This window comes from Suillus fuscotomentosus, assembly GCF_016647785.1.
Source record: "Suillus fuscotomentosus strain FC203 chromosome Unknown F5891scaffold_1, whole genome shotgun sequence".
NCBI classification, from domain to species: Eukaryota; Fungi; Basidiomycota; class Agaricomycetes; order Boletales; family Suillaceae; genus Suillus; species Suillus fuscotomentosus.
Genome location: NW_024539513.1, coordinates 2,323,583 through 2,343,734, shown reverse-complemented (window position 1 = coordinate 2,343,734; position 20,152 = coordinate 2,323,583). Strand labels below are relative to the sequence as shown.

Genomic DNA, 20,152 nt, shown 5'->3' with positions numbered 1-20,152 from the left:
CTACTCGGTAGCGCTTCGGCTCCGCATTACAGCGCTTAGGCGCACTATATAAGCGCCAGTAGTACATACTATTACGAGGGACCTTTTCACTACTTACTTTTTCCTACCACTTCACCTCTCACTTTACCTAGTACTTACTACCTAGAAAGTCGCAGTAGAACTCTATTCCTTTACATCTCGCACTCACATCTCTTATCTTGCATTATATCATCACTTAAGCTTAGTCTCTATCATTTCCGCACACGCGCGCACGCTTTCCCACGCTTCGCGCTAATACGCGCGCGTGTTCCCGCGCCTTGCGCGCACCTGCGCTTTCTCGCGCTGCGCTTCAGTGCATACCTCTAGATCTTTGCTGCACTCACTTCCCCTTTAGGGTCGAACGCACTTGTCTCCTCAAGTAACGCAGACTAGGCAACACTCGACCTACATCATTTTTATAGATACAGCTAGGAGCCTCATTTGTTCCTCTCTGTATTGTTGTTTCTACACCGAGCGCTATACAGCATTCCTTGAAGCACTCCATGTCGAGAGTAAATGGTTCCTGGGGTTAGAGGATGCCAAGTTGGAGAAAATGAGAGAGTGTCACAACCCAATAATGAATTAACGCTGGGCAGAGACTAGGACTCAAACAACAGAATAATCACAAAGAGAAGATAGGCAGCAGGTACGTCTTGGTATTGCTCACTTGGAGATACAAGAGGTTTGAACTAAAGAACTACTGACTACGATGAGCTACCTATATACACATATTGAAACTGAGATTGAAACTGAGTATGAACTAACTAACCAATCAGAATAATTAAAGGTATCGTATGATTCTATATATAACTATGATGTCATAACATGTGCCGCAGCCGCAGTAAGACTCTGGAACATTCCAAGAGTGTCGCGAGGCATGACGTCAACATCTTTGGCATTGTCTGATAGATCACGTGACTCTGGTAATTCTACAATAGACGCAATAATAGGAACTTCTTCAACAGTAAACACATTCTTAGGAACAGGCGCTGTGACTGGGCGCTTAAAGGACTTAGAATTTAGGAACAAATAATGGTTTGTATTTGGAACTCGTGACAGAGAGTGGTTTTCTTCCCGTAACCTGACAGAAGTTGCAGACAATACCAACTACCTTCAAGCTGTTTACGATGACGAATGCGAGATCCTCCGATCTCTATCTACTCAGGCACGACAAGTCTCAAAGATCTTAGGAAAACATTCCGATGATATATTCTCGGCATCCACAAGTGAATCTACCAGCAAATCGCCCTTAAACGTGCTCTCGGTCATAGAAGATGAGGATGATTTAGATGATTTCTCGGACCTCGAGGCCTGATAAGATCTCCAAACGTGGTATGTACATGCGCATGTGACGGCTGATCTCCCACGCTGATTTCATATCTAGTAGATAGCCCTGCTTCTTTGCCGTTTCGCTGTTTCATTAATTTTTCCTGTCACTTATGATCTTTCGTTTTGTACAGCTTGTACAGTTTGTACGTGTTATTACCTGCATACCAGAATCAAAGTGTCTGTTACATCAATAACCGATGACTTGATTGTTTCCTTCCCCTACTACAATCGTATCTGACTTGCTCGTTCCCCTCTACTAATTCTGCTCGCCAAATGCAAGGTACTGGACGTGGTACCAATACCAAGCGCAAAAGCAAGGCTACCGTCCCAAAACCATCTCGGGGATCAGGGCTTAATCCGTCGGGACAGCCAGCCAACGATCAGCTCAACATTCCCTCAGAACGACTATGAATGCCCGACAATATGTTCGATCCGTATGATAGAGGTGGAGGTGGGCAAGGGAGACATTGTGAGTGAATTATGAAACTGCGGACTCTCGATGCTGACGAAGACGCGCCCGACACTTAAGCTGGTTCAATACTGCCACACTTTACCCTTGGGGATGACGGCAACTTTGACATAGACGCATTGTATGGTCAGGCTGGTAGGTCGCCGATCACACTCAATGATGCCTCAATGCTAACAGCATCAATTCCAGGTAGACAGACACTGACAGACACTTTGAGGTCAGATCCCTACACAGATGCAGACCTGCCCATGTCGTGATGGACTGGGCATGCGCCAGATCGCGGAGTACATCTAGTGCCGGCATACAAGCCAACTGATCTAACAACGATGCAGAGAGGTGAGATACCTTCATCCGATGTAGTGCATGTGAGTATCGATTCATTTGTTGGATGCACCCTGCTGACACATTTGACTCTAGACTACAGGGCCTGCAAGGACCGTACGACGTGTGACCCGGCAGGTGTCAATGCCCTCAACACCATATGCGGTTCCACGAACTCTGGTGAGTTCTGATGCGCAAAGCCCTGTCGCCATCGAAGTGTGCGCTGGGCCTTCTGTGATGGAGCCGTCATCGTCATCACAGCCTCAAGACATTACGCCTACAAAAGAGGTCCATCAACAAATCATATGCAAGGCAAAACATGGGGTTGTTGGTTGGCTTTTCACGAAGTATGCGATGTCGCAAACTGCAGCAGATCGGAAACACCTCATCAAGAAAGCCATTTTAGATGCAGTCCCAAGAATTTTCTCGTTGACCGGTGAGTTTTTTTATTAGATTCATCCATTACATGCTGCTAACAGGCTTTATAGTTTCATTCAATTCCCTAGTCACTAAAGAACAATATCGTCCTGTATCCCAAGCACTTACAAATGCACGTGGCAAAATTATCGACATTGCTCGCAGCGGTGTACCTCATGCGTACGAGCTATACTGCCCGAGTGGATATATGGAACGGACACCAACTCAATACCGGGTGCATATAGCTATGACACTTACCCGTACAGGCTCGTTGACGGTCATGCACTCGCATCATTTTGATCCGGTATGCGCATTTGTTTTCGGTGCAACGAAATGTCTAATTTTCAATTAGGATGGTAACATACATGTTCACAGTCATTTCGACCATTCGTTCATCAAGCACATCATGATCCGGTTCATTTGGTATCTTCGACACGAAACCTTCCTTGGCGAATCCCCCCTCACGAAGATCAACTACATCATCGCGATTGCCGTAGCGGCTGTTTACTGTGTACTGCAGGAACAACGGATGCCGATGCCATCCATTGATCCCTTCACAGGTCTGGTCCATTACAACAAATTTGTTGAGGTCATTGCCGTCCTCGATGGTCTTGATGGAGAAGATAAAAAGGCGCTGGAAAGTTTTAAGCTTGATATGCTCGAAGTTGGACCATCGCAGATGCACACTAATATTGAGGCTGATGATGATGATGATGATTTACTATACGAGTAGATAACATAGATCAATACAATGATTGTTTTCGATAATCTTGATAACGCATCTTTGCATAAATTGCCTGATATTACTGGCTCAGGGTGTAATATAACTAAAAGTATGCTTTACGAACGCAAACCTGAGCTAGTCCAAAAATGAAATGCTCAAAAGCACTTTAGAGCGAGCGTCGACCAACTCGGCTGTTTAGATGTTGTTCTGACCCACGTCGGAAGTTCGAGTCTTTGATTACTACATTAGTAGTCATCTCTCAGTGCCTTCTTTATATCTTTCTGTCTTTCTTTGCACCCGCCCACCTCTCCCTCTCTCAGGATACAAACAAAACCAGTATATACACTTTCATTTTGTCCGATGTACTGCGTCTTAGCTTCCTAAAGGCTTCGAGCTTCACGCAGGGTAACCTGATCGGTACCCTCCTGCCCATCACAGCTCATCACTGAAGCCCTTAGGTCCAGACGCATACGCCGGGCCGAAAAGCCCTACGGGCTTTTACCCAAACTACCTATCTCTCCCACTCATTAGTACCCACTGCAAGATTCATGTATCTTCCTTCTCCTACCAATTAACTTGTTCATCGTCCTTTACTTTCGAAGAGCCACCGCACATCGAAAGCATAGATTACTGCAATTCCGTACTTACCGGACTTGCCGTGTTCCGGTTACCACACGCACGTGATCGCGTCACTAATGAACTCCGCTTGAAGCGAAGGACCGAAAGTGGGACTTTACCATCACCAGCACTATATATATCATTACTTCTCAGGTCAATCAAGTACTGATTCATCGCCACAGCATAGCCAGAAATCAGTGATATTCGTGTTACAAAATAGTGGGACTCACAGTAGCTTTTGGGAAACTCGCTAAAGCTCGCTAAACTCGGGTCGAGTTTGCAGGAAACAGCGGCTGAAAAGCTACATAATACTCGGCGCGCATCGGCACAATAGCGGAGTTAGAAACGACACTTGTGCATTTTCAAAGGTTGTGATACACAAAATGAGTAAATTAGATAGAGTAGGCAATCCGAGATATGTACTTGTGAGGAGTAGTGATAAAGTAGATCCCCCCAAGGCGCTTTGTATTTGAACTGACGTATATCAATAAATTTGTGAAAATAAACGAAGTCCACTGAGATTAGGGTGCATGCCGTAGGTGGGGAGCACCGGAGGGAGCTGAATAAGGCTCACTGCCAGAGGGAGCAGGCTGAGGTTGCGTGCCGGGGGGAAGAAGCTGAGGCTGAGTGCCGGGTGAAGGAGGATGATGAGTGCCGGATGACTTACCTCCAGTGTGATTGAGACCGTTGGTAATTGTTTGATGCTTGACGGCTAGCGAGAGATTGAACTCCTTGTGCGTCTCCACACACTATGAAATAATAAGCATAGAGAAATGTGCAACTAGACAGAGTGACGTACCTTCTGGAGATAACGGTAAACATCCCTCGTCAACTTCTTGAACAGCATGCGGAATAGACCAGCGAGTAGAGGACCATCCAGCTCTCTCCGTTCAAGAGCAGCAAGAAGTAGTCTGTGGATCGTAAGATATGACGCCGAGAGCACGGAGAACTGGATCTTTGCCTTCACGTTGTCGATGGTGTCTGATGACTCCATCTCCAACGTGATGGTCTTGACGAAGATCTGCATACCGCCACGAAGACGGAGAACAAGGTGGAGTGAGGACGGCGATAGTAAAGTCTTTGTGCCGGAGGAGATTGCAAATGAGAGCCTGGATAAGAACGTGTGTGAACGGTGAAAGTAGAACACATTCGTTTGGCAGATCGTCGAGGGATAGCACAGATCTGTGGAGCTGGTGCACCCGTGGTCGTCGTTGACGTCGTGGATGTAGGTCATGAGGTGCATCTAGGCTTGACCTAGGCTGTGAGCTGGACTTGACCGGAAATTCCCGAATTTTTAAACTCCGCCGTAACCAACATCATATCAGCCAGCGCAAAAATAGGGGAATTGATCCCTCGAACCTCACTATGCCTCGTCCAAGCAACCGTGCACAGATACTGCATGACCTTGACATGGCTGCGCTTGCCGTAGCCAGGGCCACTTATGAGCACGTAGTGCAAGATACCTGTTCTAGTACGGACTCTCTCTCAAGCCCCTCTTCTGATTCGGAACTTGGCGATTTCATGAGCATCATGGCTATCACACCTCCTTCACCTATTTCACCATTCCTTTCCGACTTTTCTGAATCAGACTTCGACTCATCCAGCGATGAAGCTGATCGTATTACAGCTCGTTATAACCGCCTTCAAGACCAGATTGCTGCTCTCCGGGATGAGGTGGAAAAGGCACGTATACTCCACTGCCCTGACGAGCCTATGCCACGAGCCAGTCAGCTGCACCTCCTTGTGCATTTTGGGGAACATCGTCCCCACCTTTTTCGGCAGAAGCTACGTGTCGAGCCTGAAATCTTCGATGACATCCTGGATTTAATCTCTGACCATCCCATCTTTCACTCACACAATTCCCAACTCCCCGTCTCTATCCAGCTCGCCATTTTTCTCAACCGCGCAGGCCACTACGGTAATGCCATAACGGTGGAGGATGTGGCCCAGTGGGCAGGTATTAGTGTTGGATCAGTTGTGAATTGTACGAACCGTGTTATGGTTGCACTGCTTGATCAGCATGATGCATTCATGAGTTTCCCTCCTCCTGACTCAGAGGATTTCCAGCACGCCCGGGAGTATGCAGCCAAAACTGTTTGCCCTGAGTGGCAGAATGGGATTCTAGCTGTGGATGGCTCCACAATTAATGTGTATCAGAAGCCTGGTTTTCACGGTGAAGTTTTTTTTGATAGGAAGTCAAGATATTCCCTTGGCTGTCAGGTGTGTTTCCTTCCTGTCTGTCTCCTGTTTGTAATTAAATTAAGTTATAGGCCATCATTATGCCCCATAATCTTCTTATAGTCGACTACGCTCTTGGTCACCCTGGAAGTGTCCATGATGCCTATGCTTTCAGGGCCACTCGCCTTTATCGAGAACACGCCACACTTCTTCCTGACGACCACTGGGTCTGGGCAGATAGTGCATATCCTCTGGAGCCCTGGTGCATCCCCCCTTTCAAGAAACCCCGCAATGGCAGGCTCACAAACAATCAGAGGACATTTAATTATCACCTTTCTTCAGTTTGTATTTTTTTCTGTTGCAGTTAATTTCTGATTTAAAATTTATTTAGATCCGAGTTCGTGTAGAACACGCCTTTGCAGCTCTCAAAGGACGCTTTCAATCTCTTAGGGACCTTCGACGGAATATCCATTCAGAAAATGACCTTCGTATGGCCGTTCATTGGATCCAATGCTGCCTAATACTCCATAACATGATCATTAGGCTAGAAGAAGCTCGAGGATGGAATGAGGACACTGGTACAGTAGCATGGGCCCATCAGCAGGGCAGAGGCATGATAGATGAGGAGTTTGAAGCCCCTGATGGTAACCAGGTGGTTGGTGACAGATTGTATGATGGCACACCAGGTCAGGCTTCCCGCGCGAAGTTGATGGACCTACTACTTGATAGCCCCGCGTCGAGAGCACAGCGCCGAGAAGGATAGGGAACTCACACAATCAATCACACAGCACATAAAGTTCAACATATAGTATTAACAAGACCTACATACATGACATGAGGGAAGGGGGCAACAGGGCAACATACTATGATGATAGGTAGAAGAGTAGCTACAGGAATGTCAAACAACAGAACTAGAAAGACAAAATACAACGCGACACACAAATATAACTAAAATTGGAATGATGACATACATTGTGACAGCGCGCGAACCTTCAAGGCCCACCTGTGAGCTGGCGGTACTGGATCTTGAGGCGCAGCAATGCTGCCTCCTCAGCATGCACTTTCGCCAACGACTCGTGCATCCTGGCCTCCGCTTCGCGGAGGCGGATCTCAGTGTCCTTCGCCTCTTGCGAACGTTGATGGACAGTGGCGGCATCCATGCGCTCGTCCTGGCGCTCAGCTTGGAGGAACCGGTGTTCGTTTTCCTGCTGGGTGAGATTGAGCTTGGCCATGTACCGATCGTTCTTGAGTTCCTCGCGAGAGACCTGGGACAACTTCTCCAACTTGATACTCCCGATCTCGTCGGTGATGGCGCCAACTTGGCTCAAGATGTCCGAGCGCGCCTTCTTCGACGGCCGACCCTTCCCCTTCTCAGAGCCCGTGGACTGTGACGTCGGAGTCGTCGACATCGCGACTGACGGTGTCGATGTCGGTGTCGACCGCGAACGCGAAGACCCCGACAGAGGCTTGAGCGACCCCCCGCTCACACGTCTCATAGGGTCAGGGGTGGCAAAGGCAGCGCGGCTATCGTGCTGCATCGTCTGCGGCTTCTCGGGGAGTTTGAATTCGGTACGAGGAGGGGGGGTGATAGAAGGCGATGGGGTGGATGGGGGGAGCTGGCGTTTGTGGGTGGACTGGCACCTGGGGGGGCTGTTGAGGTCCGTGATGTTCTCGCCGTAATCAGCCGTCACACGGGACCCAGTTATGCGCACGTCGTCGTCATCGTCGTAGTCCATTCCCCCGTCCTCGTGATTGAGGGGGGAAAAGAGCTGGCCTTGGCCAGGATGAGAGTGGGGGACAGGTGTTTGGATGTGATGGGGGGTGGGCACTGAAGGGTGGGCGCTAGGTGCATAGTGAGGCAGGGCGCTAGGGCCAGGGTGATGGACGTAGCTGCCATAGCTAGCGCCAAGGACATTGGAATGGGGGGCAGGCTGAGCGCTGAGAGGAGGGGGCTGGGCACTGAGATGAGGGGGCTGGGAACTGAGAGGAGGGGGCTGGGCGCAAGGCGCCCAGCCCCCAAACTGAGCACTGGGAGGAGGGGGCTGTGCGCTAGGCGCATAGCCCCCATATTGAGCGCTTGAAGAGGATGACGCACTACCGGCAGTGCTCACCTGCACGAGGGAAAAGTATTTGGACGCATGGTCCACCCCCGGGGCCGATGATATTGTCTTGAGGGACAGGGCTGGGTTCCCCCCAAGGATAGCAGCGAGGTCGTCATACCAGGAGAATTCCTCCAAGATTTGCGCTATGAACATAGTCAGTAGTAAAATTAAATTAAACAAAGCACGTACCGTGCAAATTTGCTGCAGTCGTTTCATCAAGTGGCGTGACGCCAGCGCCCGTCGAATGTAGTTTATCGTGGAATTCACGATATTTTTTCCTCAGGCTGTAAAGGAGATAAGTTTACATACATACAAAAAAAAATAGGAGGGCACTCACCCAGAGATATGGCTGTTTGTGGAGTCACGGAATCTTTCAGGATCGTCGGGATAGTAGTTCGCATATTCGGGATCGTTCTCAAAGACAGACTTTGCGATGATTTGGCAAATGGATACCTTGTCTTTGGCCGAGGGGCGATCACCGTCAGCGTGCGACTTATTGTCAGAGTAGAATAGGACGCGACAGTCAGCAGGATGTGTGCGAAGATGTTCCATGATTTTTTCGGTGCGCCTAGGGTCAGCTTGCCACTGGACACTGAATTTGGGGGCGCGCACTTGGTCTTGACCGCTAGTACAAGTACTAGTGGTCGAACGTACTCGCGATCCTCGAGCTTTCCCTTTCCCACGAGTGGTATGTGGCTGGGTGGGTTCCATGGTGGGTACGACCTTCCGCGAGTAAGTGTGCAAGGCTTTGAGTCGCGCAGAGCGACGAGGACGTGGTGGTCGAGAAGCAGGCATAATTTCGAAGTCCGCCGTCATGCCGAAGGGTGCCGCATGTCTTGCGCGTGTTGGGTGGGCGCTCGGCCCAGCTTTATCCGAGTTTAGCGGGCTTTAGCGACCTTTAGCGATTTTCCCAAAACCTACCGTGAGTCCCACTAATGTGTTCACATGTGGTGCCAACACTGCTTCTGCCAAAGATGGAATCTATCTACTATTGTCGCGTCCACGTCAACACCTACTGAGCTCAAGCTTGTACCGTTCCTTTCTCCTCTGAATCTCGTACTCGTCTGCTTGCGAAGAGTTATAATGTAACACTATAGGCATAGCTCAACCTAGCCGCAGACAGAGCTTCCAGGGAACAAGTTCATCAATTTTCTATATAAAGAATACAAGAACCGCAACCGCAGCCTGATCCCTCTCACCCACACCCATTCTCTAACAATATGGCCATATTTTCAAATGATCCCACTTGGTGGCCGTCCATTAGTGCGTATCGTTTTTCCAGCTATTTTGTAGGTTCGTGGAAAGCAGTCGGATCTTAAAGCTGATGTCTGAATCTGACCTTGGCTACGGTTTTGCAGTTGCTGCCTTCGTTGCAGTAACATATGATTGGGGTGAGCATGATGACATTAAAGAACTGCTGACATCTTACAAGTGTTTTTCAGCACTAACATTTGGACAAGAGGTATGTCAATACCATCACCGGAACCCGTCTCGCTGATAATCCTTTTTTAGGTCGAATTGATCTGGGTGAGTACAGTCTCATGCCAGAGGAACATACATAAAAGTACACTTAATTACAGAGACAACGGTGGTCGCCCATGACAGTGATGTATCTCAGTGTATGTAGCTTGTTTGTCGTAGTTGCCATTTTGTGCTGACTTGAAAGTATACTAGGTGCGCTACCTTGGAATCCTATCTGCTGCGTATGTTCGGAAGGCTAAACATTCGGTGTTGTGCTAATCATCTATCTCTTATAATTAGTCTGTACATAGTTTGTATGTCTCCTTAGTACATCTACTGTCTTTTCTTCTTCTGACCAACGGCAGTCAGGCTATGTTCCGACCATCTCGCTGACAGATACAGTGAGTCTTCTGTATAAATGCCTGCATCCCCCTCAAATTAACCGTGGTATTCTGTAGCAGTGAGTGTGGTTCTTTGCTGACTTCTCAGTCCACTAATAACTGCCACGCTGTACTACCAAAGATGTGAGTCTGTTTGGAGTGTGTGCTACCTGAGACTGGTTACTGATCGGATTTGTCAGGCTGGATGATGTACACTATATGGTATTGGATGGGTTTTGTGATATTTTCGATACTGTGGGGTGAGCTTTGCACTTGCGAGATCTCAGTGATATTGGAATGACTGAAACATGCTGCAAGTCATCATCATCACTCGGTTGCATGCCATGTATCAACGATCCAGAAAGATCCTGATATTTCTCGTTGTCACCTTCCTGGCAATCAACACTTTTAGTGGAGTGACAGTCTTAATGTCAACGATGCATACTTCAGGAGGTACGCTTAATTATGGACGAAAACGAACGTGCATAGGGCTCATTGATGGATACCAGAGGAATTCATTCTCTCCGGCACCTACCAGTGCACCATTGGCCATTCAGGAGATTCCCTAGTTCTGGATTCTGTTGCTTGGATACTCTCCATTGTTTGGGAGGTCCTCACACTATGTCTCGCAGTCTGGATCGCGGTAAAACACTTCCGTGAATTGCGATTACATGCTGCAGGAGGGATTATCGGGGACTGTTTTACGGTGTTGATTAAATCTCACGTGGTTTACTTTGCGAGGTAAGTTCATATTGTGATTATTGTCCTTTTTTCCACTGAAGGGTCGGACTTGGTAGCTTTGTCGCTGTTTCGTGTTTCGCCCTCATCCTTGATTTCTCTCCGGCATCATCAACGGTATGTCAATCATTCACTTATCTCTACATGTGACCACGATCTATCATTTCTATAGAGCCAAAATCCCCTAGAAGATCAGACTTTGTTGGGCTTGTTGCAGATTTTGGAGGTCGTGCAAATGTTCGTGCTAGGACCACGGCTGATCCTTGACGTCCGGGAATATAATGCCAAACTCGTGGATGACTCCGATGCAGCAACCGGCATGACCTCAATCGCTTCAAGTCCAAGAGCGCGTGCATATATCGACTAGCAGTAGTGTGTAATGCTCGTTGACGAGAACCGTTGTCTAGTGCTCGCAGGGAGCATGGGAAATTTGTTTTTTTTTGTTTCTATTCCAAGCCTCGTTGCAGCGCTCAAGTACTTATTTAGTGTCACAAAATAGATGTCAAGGAGACATAGGTTTAGGCAATATTTTCGTCGTAGTATTCATTCGAATCATTTGCTATAGGTCTTGAGTCTTGACATTGACAATGCTTCAACCAATGTCCTGGATATCTCTACTGTATCAACAAAGGAAAGCAGTTTACAGAACGGAAAGTTGAGGAGTGAGAGAATGTTTATAGGCGATGTTGCCGGAACGTTAGATGCAAGTTTCTGTTTTCTCCTGCTTCTCATCTAGCTTCGAGGACAACTCGTGAGCCACCTCTCATCGTATCGGAAGCACTAAGGGATATTGACTTTAGTAATATGGTGTGGCCGTCTTGTAGCATATATAGGTATCGTGCTTTTTCAGGCTTCATGAGCGCACATACATGGATAGTAGTGCACGCGTGTAAGCCAGTTGGAGTGAGTCGAGAATGGGAGGTTCAACGTCGAAATTGAATAATGGCATGGTGTAGCAAATGAATGAATTGTGAACGTCTGATACAGACCACTGGATAGGCGGAGTGGTGTAACGGGACGGATTGGAAGGGGAACCAAGGCCAGACCTCCATAGCGGGAGGCTGCGGCTCTCTCTATCCGGGACTGACTACAACACAAACGCAGAACTACTGACTACGGGCCAGGACTCCTGCTACTGTGCCAGGACCCCCAGCACACCCGACGACCTGCACCAGACCACCCTGGTACAGTGGTGATTGCGGGCTTTGTTGATCATGCGGCAAGGCCCTCGACACCCTCCTCATGTACTTCGACATTGCTTCGGTTAATTCAAGTATTCCAAAAAGCGGAGGAGATGCGTCTGGCAGGTGCCGGTGAAGGTGGGCCAAAGAGTCCAGTGCGGGGTAGGATGGAAAATTCTCGGGATAATCGGAACAGATAGAACAGTTGTTAATGTGGCTTTGTTGAGCTGCCAAAGCTTTTTGAGCGGTACGAGCGTACTTCAGAGAGTTCAGACGGCGCCTCGCCACCATGCGGAGTGCTGCTGAGGATATCGAACAGGGGAAACTGAATATATCCAGGGTACTAACATCTGGGTATCGCACAACAAATATAAAATGGCTTGTCAGTGTGGTTCCAAAACAGTTGCGCCAACACACTCAGAAAGGGGCATGCAGGGACCAGCACCAGCGATAGTACAGGAGTAGAGCATCTGCTGCTTGATGTTAGGTTGTGGAGGTGATGGCGACTTCGAGACAGGGAGGGGTAAATCCCCAGTCGATGTGGTTGGTATGTGGTAGAGACCTGCCTGTAGGACGTAGCAGGGTTTTTGAACTGATTACATGAATGCAGCCAAGATATTTTCAATAAGTGGATCGACGTTTGGGCCATGATTGAGGGTTTCGAATTTGGAAAACGCATGCGAGAATCAGGTTGTGGTCATACTCTGAGAGATTTGAGGGCACAAATCGAAGTTGAAGAAGGGAAAGTTCCATGATCTTTGAAGGGTGCTGTATTGCGAATTTTCATAAGAGCATATGTGCATGGCACGCCTGCAGCAGTACTAGTGATAAGACAGGAATCAAAGCTCAAAGGTACAGACATCAAGTCAGTGCAAGAGGTCATTGTGTGATGAGTCATTATTTTGTTTCCGCTTCCTCCCGAACACCAAACGCGCTGCTCAAACGTTCGACTACGCTCATATTCAAGACGATCTCATAGATGCAAAGTGTGTATTACTTTACCAACGTCCAATTGCTGCACAATTTTTATTTCTCAGATGGAGCGGACTTTGCAACTGAACTTTTTCAGGTTCGTCAAGGATCAGTCTTTCTTGCGCCTGCGAAGGGTATAATGTATGATTGCCATATGCTCGTCCATATCTCGTAAATCAAACACAACTGACGATACCTGAATGTAGGCAGATAAATACGGCAAACAACCCCCCGAGTAATGCTAACGCGGCAGTCCTTCCCTCTCGTTCTATTCTGTCCGTCCCGTTGTTGTCCCACTGCTCGTCATGTGTGCTTCCGTAGCCATTATGTACTTCTCGGGTGCCCCCCGTTTTCCCTAGACTCCACCCATTCTTTCCTTTATCTGTGTTTTGGCCCGTCGCGTTCACATTTTGCTCTCGCAAGAGCTCCCTCAACTCCGCCAACTTCCCTTCCTCCCGGATGATGACGGCCGCACCAAGTTTCGCCTTGATCAGCTCTTTAACAGCCAGCTTGGACTGCTCGTATTGCTCGTCGTGCCGGTGCCCAGGACCATCCCTGAGTGGTTTCCCTCTTGTAGTGGTGATGCAGGCGTGCCCATCGAACGTCAGCCCATGCCTCTTAAACTCAGCTTCGTTCTCCTTCCACCACCCCTCCATCGGATCCTTGTCCTCCAGACCTGTCACGATGAGCACGATAGGCACCTTCTTGCCTCCGATAATGCTATAAAATGCATCGTAATTGATTCCTAGAGCCTCACTTACGCGCGCGGCGTTGACACAAAACAGAAGGAGGTTGAGGCCGCTATGAATGTTTTGTATCAACCCCTGCAGGTTCCTCGTAGCACCCTCGGACAGCGTATCGTGATGTTCTCCCTTCTGCAGCCCCACCGAGTCCCACACTACTACCTCCCGTCCGCCCACATCGACAGCGTACCCCCTACTCGCAAACGGTGCGAGGTCTGGGTTGGATGGAGATGATACATCATGGCCGACAAGCATGTTGATGAGTGAGCTTTTGCCCGCTCCTCGTTCGCCGAAGAGCACGACATTGGGGCGGGAGGGCTGTGGAGGAAGTCGGCCGCGCGTGCGTGTGTTCGTGGGCTCTGTCTCGCTTCTCTCTTTTGCAACACCTGTGAGGCGCGCCCAGAGGCCTGGTTTGGGTTGGGACTCTGTGCGATTATCTACCATGACGATGTCATCTGAGTCGGCAGGCGAGTGCTGGCGGTGACTGAATGCGTCGTGCCCGCGGCTTGGGCCCGCATATCCGCGCACCGACTGAGGGGGTGTGAAGAGAGGAGAACGCTCATTGTATTGTGGGGCTTGCTGGACTTCAGCGGGGGTGCGTTGTCTGTTGCGGTCTTCTGCGCCGGGTGGGCGCTGTCTCATGCGGTCGCGGTCATCTACTGCTGGATTCGGGCTCCGCCTGGCGCGGTCCTCAGAGAGGAGCTCTGCTTGTGCACGTTGTGTTCCGCGGTCATTTACTGCTGGGTTTGGGCTTCGCCTGGCGCGGTCCTCAGAGAGGAACTCGGCTTGTGCACGTTGTTTTCCGCGGTCATCTATTGCTGGGTTCGGGCTCCGCCTGGCGCGGTCCTCAGAGAGGAGCTCTGCTTGTGCGCGTTGTTTTCCGCGGTCATCTACTGGGTTTGGGCTCAGCCTAGCGCGGTCCTCAGAGAGGAGTTCTGCTGGTGCACGTTGTTTACCCTTGTCTTCTGCACCGGCTTGGCGCTGCCTCGAGCGGCTGTACTCGCGGTCTTCTGGAGTGAGCGCGGCCGATGAAAGCTGTCTGCTGGTATCATCGGGCCGTGAAGAAACATCTTTTGGTGGGACATCTGTGGGATGATGGTCTGTCAGCGGTCTTTCATCACTCATTTCTGGGTGGCTCGCACTTGGTGATGGTTGCTGCTGAGGTTGCTGTTGCTGCGGTTCAACCACCTGAGGCGGTGCGGTAGGGTCTGAAGGTGCGTCTTCTCGCCTTTCGGGATTGGCGAATCTTCTCATGTGCTGGGAATGGGAATCGACAGCTATAGATTCAAAATTCATGGGCGTTGGGGGCGAAAGGTCATGGTATATGTACAATGCGCCACGCGGATGGGCACATGTTGTTCACGAGCCAAGGCGCGTGCGTGTTGGATGCGTTTTGTGGTTCTCGTGATGTACTTGTCAGCCTCACACGGGAGTGCCTTTGTCCGGCATCTAATAAGGTGCAGGGTCTGTTCAAGCATTAAGTGCTGTGCACATCTATTCATGTCCGTCAATATCATGGTAGAACTGATTCTGTGATGTAGTGCTGTGACTTTCTCTGATATAACATGCATGCATGGCTAAGTGCTGACGGTTTATATTGTGCGGCTACGATACACAGGATATCACGTTGAATGGAAGTACCACCATGTAGCCATATGTCAAATCACCCTCATAGTCGTGTTGTATTACCTTGCGTTTCGTGATATCGAAGCTGCGAGCGAGACGATACAATGGGGTGTTACATATTCATGTATATTTGAGTTCATCTGCATTTAGACGTGCGCTAATGATCCCCGTGGCATGTTGCCTCGAGTCATGCATCGTGCAATATTATCAGGACACGTAAGTTGATTCACCTCGTGTTTGCCAGGGCTCAACGCAGTGTGCGCAGGATTTTCAAGGTGGCAAAAGTACATTTACCTGTGCATATTCTTTGCCATGTTGCTAATGAAGATCTTGAATCATATCTATACCACGAAGCTCTAAAAATATTGCAGCAAAGGTATGAGCAACGTAACATGTGCACCGATCACTCCGTCAATGTACCAATGTCCTACTACCCAGGCCTTACACTCGCCCATTCCTACCTGAGTTTGGGCATTTCTGCGCGCGCACTGTTCCCGCGATAAATTCCGGATCGAACTTTCCATTATCGTCCAGCTTCACATCGAAGTACGCACATCCGCATGGCGCGCACCGGTTATCGATCCTCCGGTACGGCACCCAGTCGAGCAAATGGGCGTCTCGTTCCGCGCACGTACGTCGTGGCGAACTCTGCCGCACTAAGCTCAAGTAGATTCTTGCCCTGTGGCATGTCTTCGAGGCTGCCATACACCGTGCTCGTAAACACACAGAACACGGTGTGACCGCATCCGTTGTTAAAACTCAGGCATTGTCCAATCCATAGCACTGTATCAACCATGTGCGTGCGCATGAAGCCCGTCTTCCGGCCGGCTACGAGCACAAAATCAGCTATGTTGCTATTTCGATCTTAACGACTACAAGCACGCGCGATGAATCGTGCGGTGACGTGGTTCATCAAGACTGTGGTGTGGAATTGTAGGATGGACGTAATTGTGCAGCTCTAGTGAATGAACACGAACACCAAGCAGGTGCGAATAGTCGAGGACTCGTAAAGAAAAAAAGAGAGACTAACTAGACAAATTCGGGGCTCGTCGGACCATAAATTGTTACATGTTGCGCGACATGTTATCTACCTGATCAATGATCACCCAACCTACCTTGCGCTTCGAAGCAATCCTTCAGTCCAGAACTGGGACCGGCCGCCACCTCCAATGTATGGTCAGCTATGTTTTACTTGATCGCAGGACGACTCATCTTTGGATGAGACCGTTAATGTATGGAATGTCTTCCTCTATGCAATCGACAACCCTTGTTTTCTCGAACATGTTTTATCGCCAGCAGGTTCCCGGTCATGTCTATGTCATTGCCCGCAATACCTGCGAGCTCACATATCAAGGCGTTGGGTGGACTGTGCACCTTCGGATGCTCCCTGAAGAATGTGTACCAATAATTGCCAGTGTGCACAGGAATCGGACTCTCAGGGTATACGTTATAAATTATACGTCTTCCAAAACTGTGCAGGCAACGAGGTAAACTAGTCTGGGCTGAGCTGGTCAATTTACACCCGGCATGGCACAAGGGCACTGTGCCCTGCACCCGCGTTAGTGGCACACAGCACAATACGTTACGTTCCTTGGTATGTCTACAGGTCCTCGACGTTGGATTCATATTTTGAGTCTGTCAGCCAGATTGCTCATGAACTCGTTGCCCTGGATGAGACCCTCCTAGTTGCAAACGCTTCTGCTGTCTTGTGATATGGGTCTTCCGGATAGGCAAGCACTTTGCACGTTGACGGAGAACAAGGCAAGAAGAATGTTGATAGTAATAGTGTCACACGGGCCCGGTGCTCCCCGGGCCGTCTATCATGGCCTTCGTGCTTTCGCCAGATATCCCGACATGATTCACTAGACATAAAACCAAAACTATAACATTAATATTCGTAAAGCCCGTCAAAAGTCCGTGTGATATAACCTACTAGGTATCTGGGTTTTCTGCGACAGCAGTCAAGTCTGGCTCGTAGTTGCAACCAATGGCCCTGAAGAGTAAGAAGAAAGATAACATGCTCCTTGCGCAGTCTCGACGGTTGGTCGCCGACGTTTGTGCCAAAAATAAATATGTCGATGAATTGAAAGTACTAGCCATGTCCATTTACGGTTCCACCGATCAACTATCGATAGAGGTCTGTAGATCTTGAACTTCATTGTCTTCGGAGACTCTCCACACATTGGCATCTAATCACTAATTTACAGCGCGCGAATTCTATATGTCGTAGTTGTTGTAATGGTGCAACGAACGTTTGCCTATCATACTTGTGGGCACCATCTTTCATATTCCAATCTCCCATGTAATCTTGAGACGATCTCCATATAATCGGGCTCGTCATCGGGTGTCAAGTGGCCGTGTCGGACAAAGAAGTCGATGAGGACTATGGCGTCAATAATTTAATGAAGATTTTGTAGGCCATTTGTATTAGTATTTACCGGCAGCGCAATTGGGCTTGAAGATTCCCTGCCTCAACTTTGATTTTACTTCATCCAGCGATAGCAACTAGTATTCCATGAGATCGTTTGGCATGGTCAAGACACACACAGATATACGTACATCAAAAGACTCCACCTCGCCGTCTAATGGACGGGGCTGGAATGGAGTATCATGTGGTACCCCAAGATCGTAAACGTATCTGGAGAGCGTGTTGTTGAGATCCTCGCGCACAGAATCAGACAGCACTTACTTGATCTCTGGTTGCAAGAAGTGCATTCTGTTCCTGCAATTATCTCATGGTTATACTTTGTAATTCACCCCAAAACCTTGCAGAGCAATACCTGAAGAAATAACTGATTGCTCCGACAGGTTTCGCATGTTTCCTCGCAATGTCTGCTTCCATACTGGCCTCCTCCTCACATTCCTTGGCGAGGCTCTCGAAAACAGGCATGCCACTGGGTATCCCGCCAGCAACACTATTATCCAACCAGCTCGGCCACCTGACGTGGCCATTCAGCTATGTACTTTATGAATATAAATCAATCAAACACACGTTTGCTTCGTCTTCGCCCGCGTCGGAACCCAGATCTTCACTTGTGGGCTGCTAGCTATCCCTTGATAGACAGTCATATGTATCCCATAGGTTATGACACCAAAAAGAGCACACGCAGCACGCTCCATCTGAAAGGCGTAGTTTCCTTCTCCCTCATCGGAATCATTCTCAGGATAGTACTCGTGCACTCCAAAGGGATTCCGGTACACAGGGAACATCTCGTTTCGCCATTTTCGGGGTCCGATGCTCGCAGGGAACCCACCAGTGTCGCGCCAGCGCTCAGAGAGTTCTTTCAGCACTGCAGTGCGCTTTCTCGGGGTATTGACTGACGCATCAAAGCTGACACGGTACCCGGCCTGAGGTTCTGGAATGATCCATGTCCCAGGTTTCTCCTTTCGAAGGAGATCTACTATGTCAAGCCTCAAGAGCCCAACAGCAGGACTCCCTGGAGATTGCGATAGTGTCCAGGGTACGAAAGAGTCTGTGTCGGAAGGCTTTTGAAAGACATCAGTAGAGCCAAAGTTAGGTGGTAGGCGAAAATTGTCGCATATCTTGACGAGCTCGAGATAAGAAAGTGGTGAGGATACGGGAGATGGGGGGTCGTTAGACATTCTAAACTTCTGATTCACAGAAGTTGTAGTGCCCTATTGGTTAATTCGACCTTATATACATACATACAGGAAGATCGCAGCGGGGTGGCTGACGAGATGATGTCAGAACAGACAACAGAATACACCCAGATAATGATGTCCCCGGGCCCCCGACTTTGGGGCGGAGTCTGCGCAAACTTAACACAGACCGGCAAGCTCAGGTAGACACGAATTGGTTCCGCGAGATCAAACGCTCCGTGCTTATAATAATCCACAATATATAATCTTATGTATATGTTAATTATATGTAGTGTAAAGGACGTTCTGTATGATCTACAAAGTTTCACCATGTAGCTTACTGCAAACCAGGATAGATGTTCTCAATTCGGATACAGCCAGTCGCATCCCCAGCAGGCCGTCAGCATTAACCACATGCTACTTGGGGGTACCACATCGCATATCTTGATAGCACACACCGATGAATCCAACCACGTTGGGATGATTCAGCGTACTCCAAGCTTTTGCCTCTCGTAAAATTTTCCGAAGGCAGACTAAGTAAAAAGGATGACCCATGAATAAACAATCTACGTACCCGTATGGTTTTCCTCGCAAGACGCATGTCTGACAGAAGTGGTGGTCTCAATATCTTCACAGCTACCTATATCGACGAGTGAATATGAGTACGTTATACGTGGCACAGTGACGGAGTAGCGCGTACGGTATTACTATGACCTTGCTGGGTGTAGATTCCCTTCCGAACGTCTGCGAAGTTTCCACTGCCGGATGCGCGATTGTCGGTGGTCACGACTCTTCCCGTCAGCTCAGGTACATGGATATTTGCGAGATTACAAGCCATTGGAGGATGGTATGGGTGACTACAAAAATGAGTATTGGTGGATAGATTTCAAGTTGGGATGGATGGCAGACAGGAAGCAGAATCTAGATGATGAGTGTCATACTGCCTGAGCGGGTCCAGCTTAAGTATGTTTCCTGGACAAGGTAAAAGTCCTCGTGCTCTGAGTGGGGGAAATGACCATAGTGACGAAGTTATTGTACATGGTAGATAATGTACGTCAAAGCTCGCTTCAAGGATCGCCGCATTGGGTTCATCCTGTGTTAGATATCGAGTAATGAGGATTCAATAGATGAGTCAAGATTCAGACGATTTTTGAGGTACTGTGGGGCCAGTTGATGATCAGTTACATGTGTTGATGGAGACGTTGTACATAGTACAATGGTAGTCAGAGTACTTGCTAGTGAAGCGTGTGGTTGCATTACGAAACAAGTCATGTG

The 20,152-nt window shown here is 48.8% G+C and overlaps 7 protein-coding genes across 7 annotated transcripts; 2 read left to right on the top strand and 5 right to left on the bottom strand.

Annotated features, from left to right (window-relative positions):
* Positions 1-1,457: 1,457 nt before the first annotated feature.
* Positions 1,458-3,287, top strand: F5891DRAFT_974120 (uncharacterized protein; the record flags this gene model as incomplete). The annotated part of the gene is made up of 7 exons (XM_041376419.1): positions 1,458-1,490; positions 1,628-1,816; positions 2,177-2,181; positions 2,241-2,317; positions 2,355-2,573; positions 2,626-2,858; positions 2,907-3,287. 7 exons carry the CDS (start codon positions 1,458-1,460, stop codon positions 3,285-3,287), a joined length of 1,137 nt encoding a protein of 378 aa, XP_041234387.1.
* Positions 3,288-8,509: 5,222 nt separating this feature from the next.
* Positions 8,510-8,992, bottom strand: F5891DRAFT_974119 (uncharacterized protein; the record flags this gene model as incomplete). Its single annotated transcript, XM_041376418.1, has 1 exon — positions 8,510-8,992. The coding sequence occupies one exon, from the start codon at positions 8,990-8,992 to the stop codon at positions 8,510-8,512; it is 483 nt and encodes a 160-aa protein (XP_041234386.1).
* A 2,713-nt stretch (positions 8,993-11,705) lies between these two features.
* F5891DRAFT_27341 (uncharacterized protein) lies at positions 11,706-12,792 on the bottom strand. Its single transcript, XM_041371154.1, has 2 exons — positions 12,354-12,792; positions 11,706-12,286 (listed from the first exon to the last, which is right to left on the bottom strand). The coding sequence occupies exons 1-2, from the start codon at positions 12,613-12,615 to the stop codon at positions 11,862-11,864; spliced, it is 687 nt and encodes a 228-aa protein (XP_041234385.1). The 5' UTR covers positions 12,616-12,792; the 3' UTR covers positions 11,706-11,861.
* Positions 12,793-13,393: 601 nt separating this feature from the next.
* On the bottom strand, positions 13,394-13,972 carry F5891DRAFT_899941 (uncharacterized protein; the record flags this gene model as incomplete). The annotated part of the gene is made up of 1 exon (XM_041373444.1): positions 13,394-13,972. A coding segment is annotated over one exon (579 nt), but the record flags the coding sequence as incomplete, so codon positions are not given.
* A 1,465-nt stretch (positions 13,973-15,437) lies between these two features.
* F5891DRAFT_974117 (uncharacterized protein) lies at positions 15,438-16,989 on the top strand (the record flags this gene model as incomplete). The annotated part of the gene is made up of 7 exons (XM_041376417.1): positions 15,438-15,493; positions 15,522-15,653; positions 15,716-15,908; positions 16,059-16,073; positions 16,407-16,453; positions 16,480-16,764; positions 16,884-16,989. The coding sequence occupies 7 exons, from the start codon at positions 15,438-15,440 to the stop codon at positions 16,987-16,989; spliced, it is 834 nt and encodes a 277-aa protein (XP_041234383.1).
* Positions 16,990-17,435: 446 nt separating this feature from the next.
* F5891DRAFT_994894 (NUDIX hydrolase domain-like protein) lies at positions 17,436-19,079 on the bottom strand. The gene is given in 7 exon segments (XM_041378318.1): positions 17,436-17,660; positions 17,716-17,782; positions 17,837-17,915; positions 17,952-17,953; positions 17,969-17,999; positions 18,058-18,216; positions 18,270-19,079. 7 exon segments carry the CDS (start codon positions 18,878-18,880, stop codon positions 17,539-17,541), a joined length of 1,071 nt encoding a protein of 356 aa, XP_041234382.1. The 5' UTR covers positions 18,881-19,079; the 3' UTR covers positions 17,436-17,538.
* Positions 19,080-19,095: 16 nt separating this feature from the next.
* F5891DRAFT_994891 (uncharacterized protein) lies at positions 19,096-20,114 on the bottom strand. The gene is made up of 3 exons (XM_041378317.1): positions 19,578-20,114; positions 19,452-19,517; positions 19,096-19,384 (listed from the first exon to the last, which is right to left on the bottom strand). The coding sequence occupies exons 1-3, from the start codon at positions 19,713-19,715 to the stop codon at positions 19,295-19,297; spliced, it is 294 nt and encodes a 97-aa protein (XP_041234381.1). The 5' UTR covers positions 19,716-20,114; the 3' UTR covers positions 19,096-19,294.
* Between the last annotated feature and the right edge of the window lie 38 nt (positions 20,115-20,152).

What these genes read in the sequence shown, in the direction of transcription:
- F5891DRAFT_994894 (XM_041378318.1), bottom strand. Translation starts at nt 18,880, where the DNA reads ATGTCTAACGACCCCCCATCTCCCGTATCCTCACCACTTTCTTATCTC. An exon ending in GCGAGGTGGAGTCTTTTGAT is followed by an intron (nt 17,783 to 17,836) that starts GTACGTATATCT and finishes ATGGAATACTAG; the next exon opens with TTGCTATCGCTGGATGAAGT. An exon ending in CAAGCCCAATTGCGCTGCCG is followed by an intron (nt 17,661 to 17,715) that starts GTAAATACTAAT and finishes TTGACGCCATAG; the next exon opens with TCCTCATCGACTTCTTTGTC.
- F5891DRAFT_27341 (XM_041371154.1), bottom strand. Translation starts at nt 12,615, where the DNA reads ATGCGTTTTCCAAATTCGAAACCCTCAATCATGGCCCAAACGTCGATC. An exon ending in CCCTGCATGCCCCTTTCTGA is followed by an intron (nt 12,287 to 12,353) that starts GTGTGTTGGCGC and finishes TGCGATACCCAG; the next exon opens with ATGTTAGTACCCTGGATATA.
- F5891DRAFT_994891 (XM_041378317.1), bottom strand. Translation starts at nt 19,715, where the DNA reads ATGGCTTGTAATCTCGCAAATATCCATGTACCTGAGCTGACGGGAAGA. An exon ending in AGCAAGGTCATAGTAATACC is followed by an intron (nt 19,518 to 19,577) that starts GTACGCGCTACT and finishes TCGTCGATATAG; the next exon opens with GTAGCTGTGAAGATATTGAG. An exon ending in TTGCGAGGAAAACCATACGG is followed by an intron (nt 19,385 to 19,451) that starts GTACGTAGATTG and finishes ATTTTACGAGAG; the next exon opens with GCAAAAGCTTGGAGTACGCT.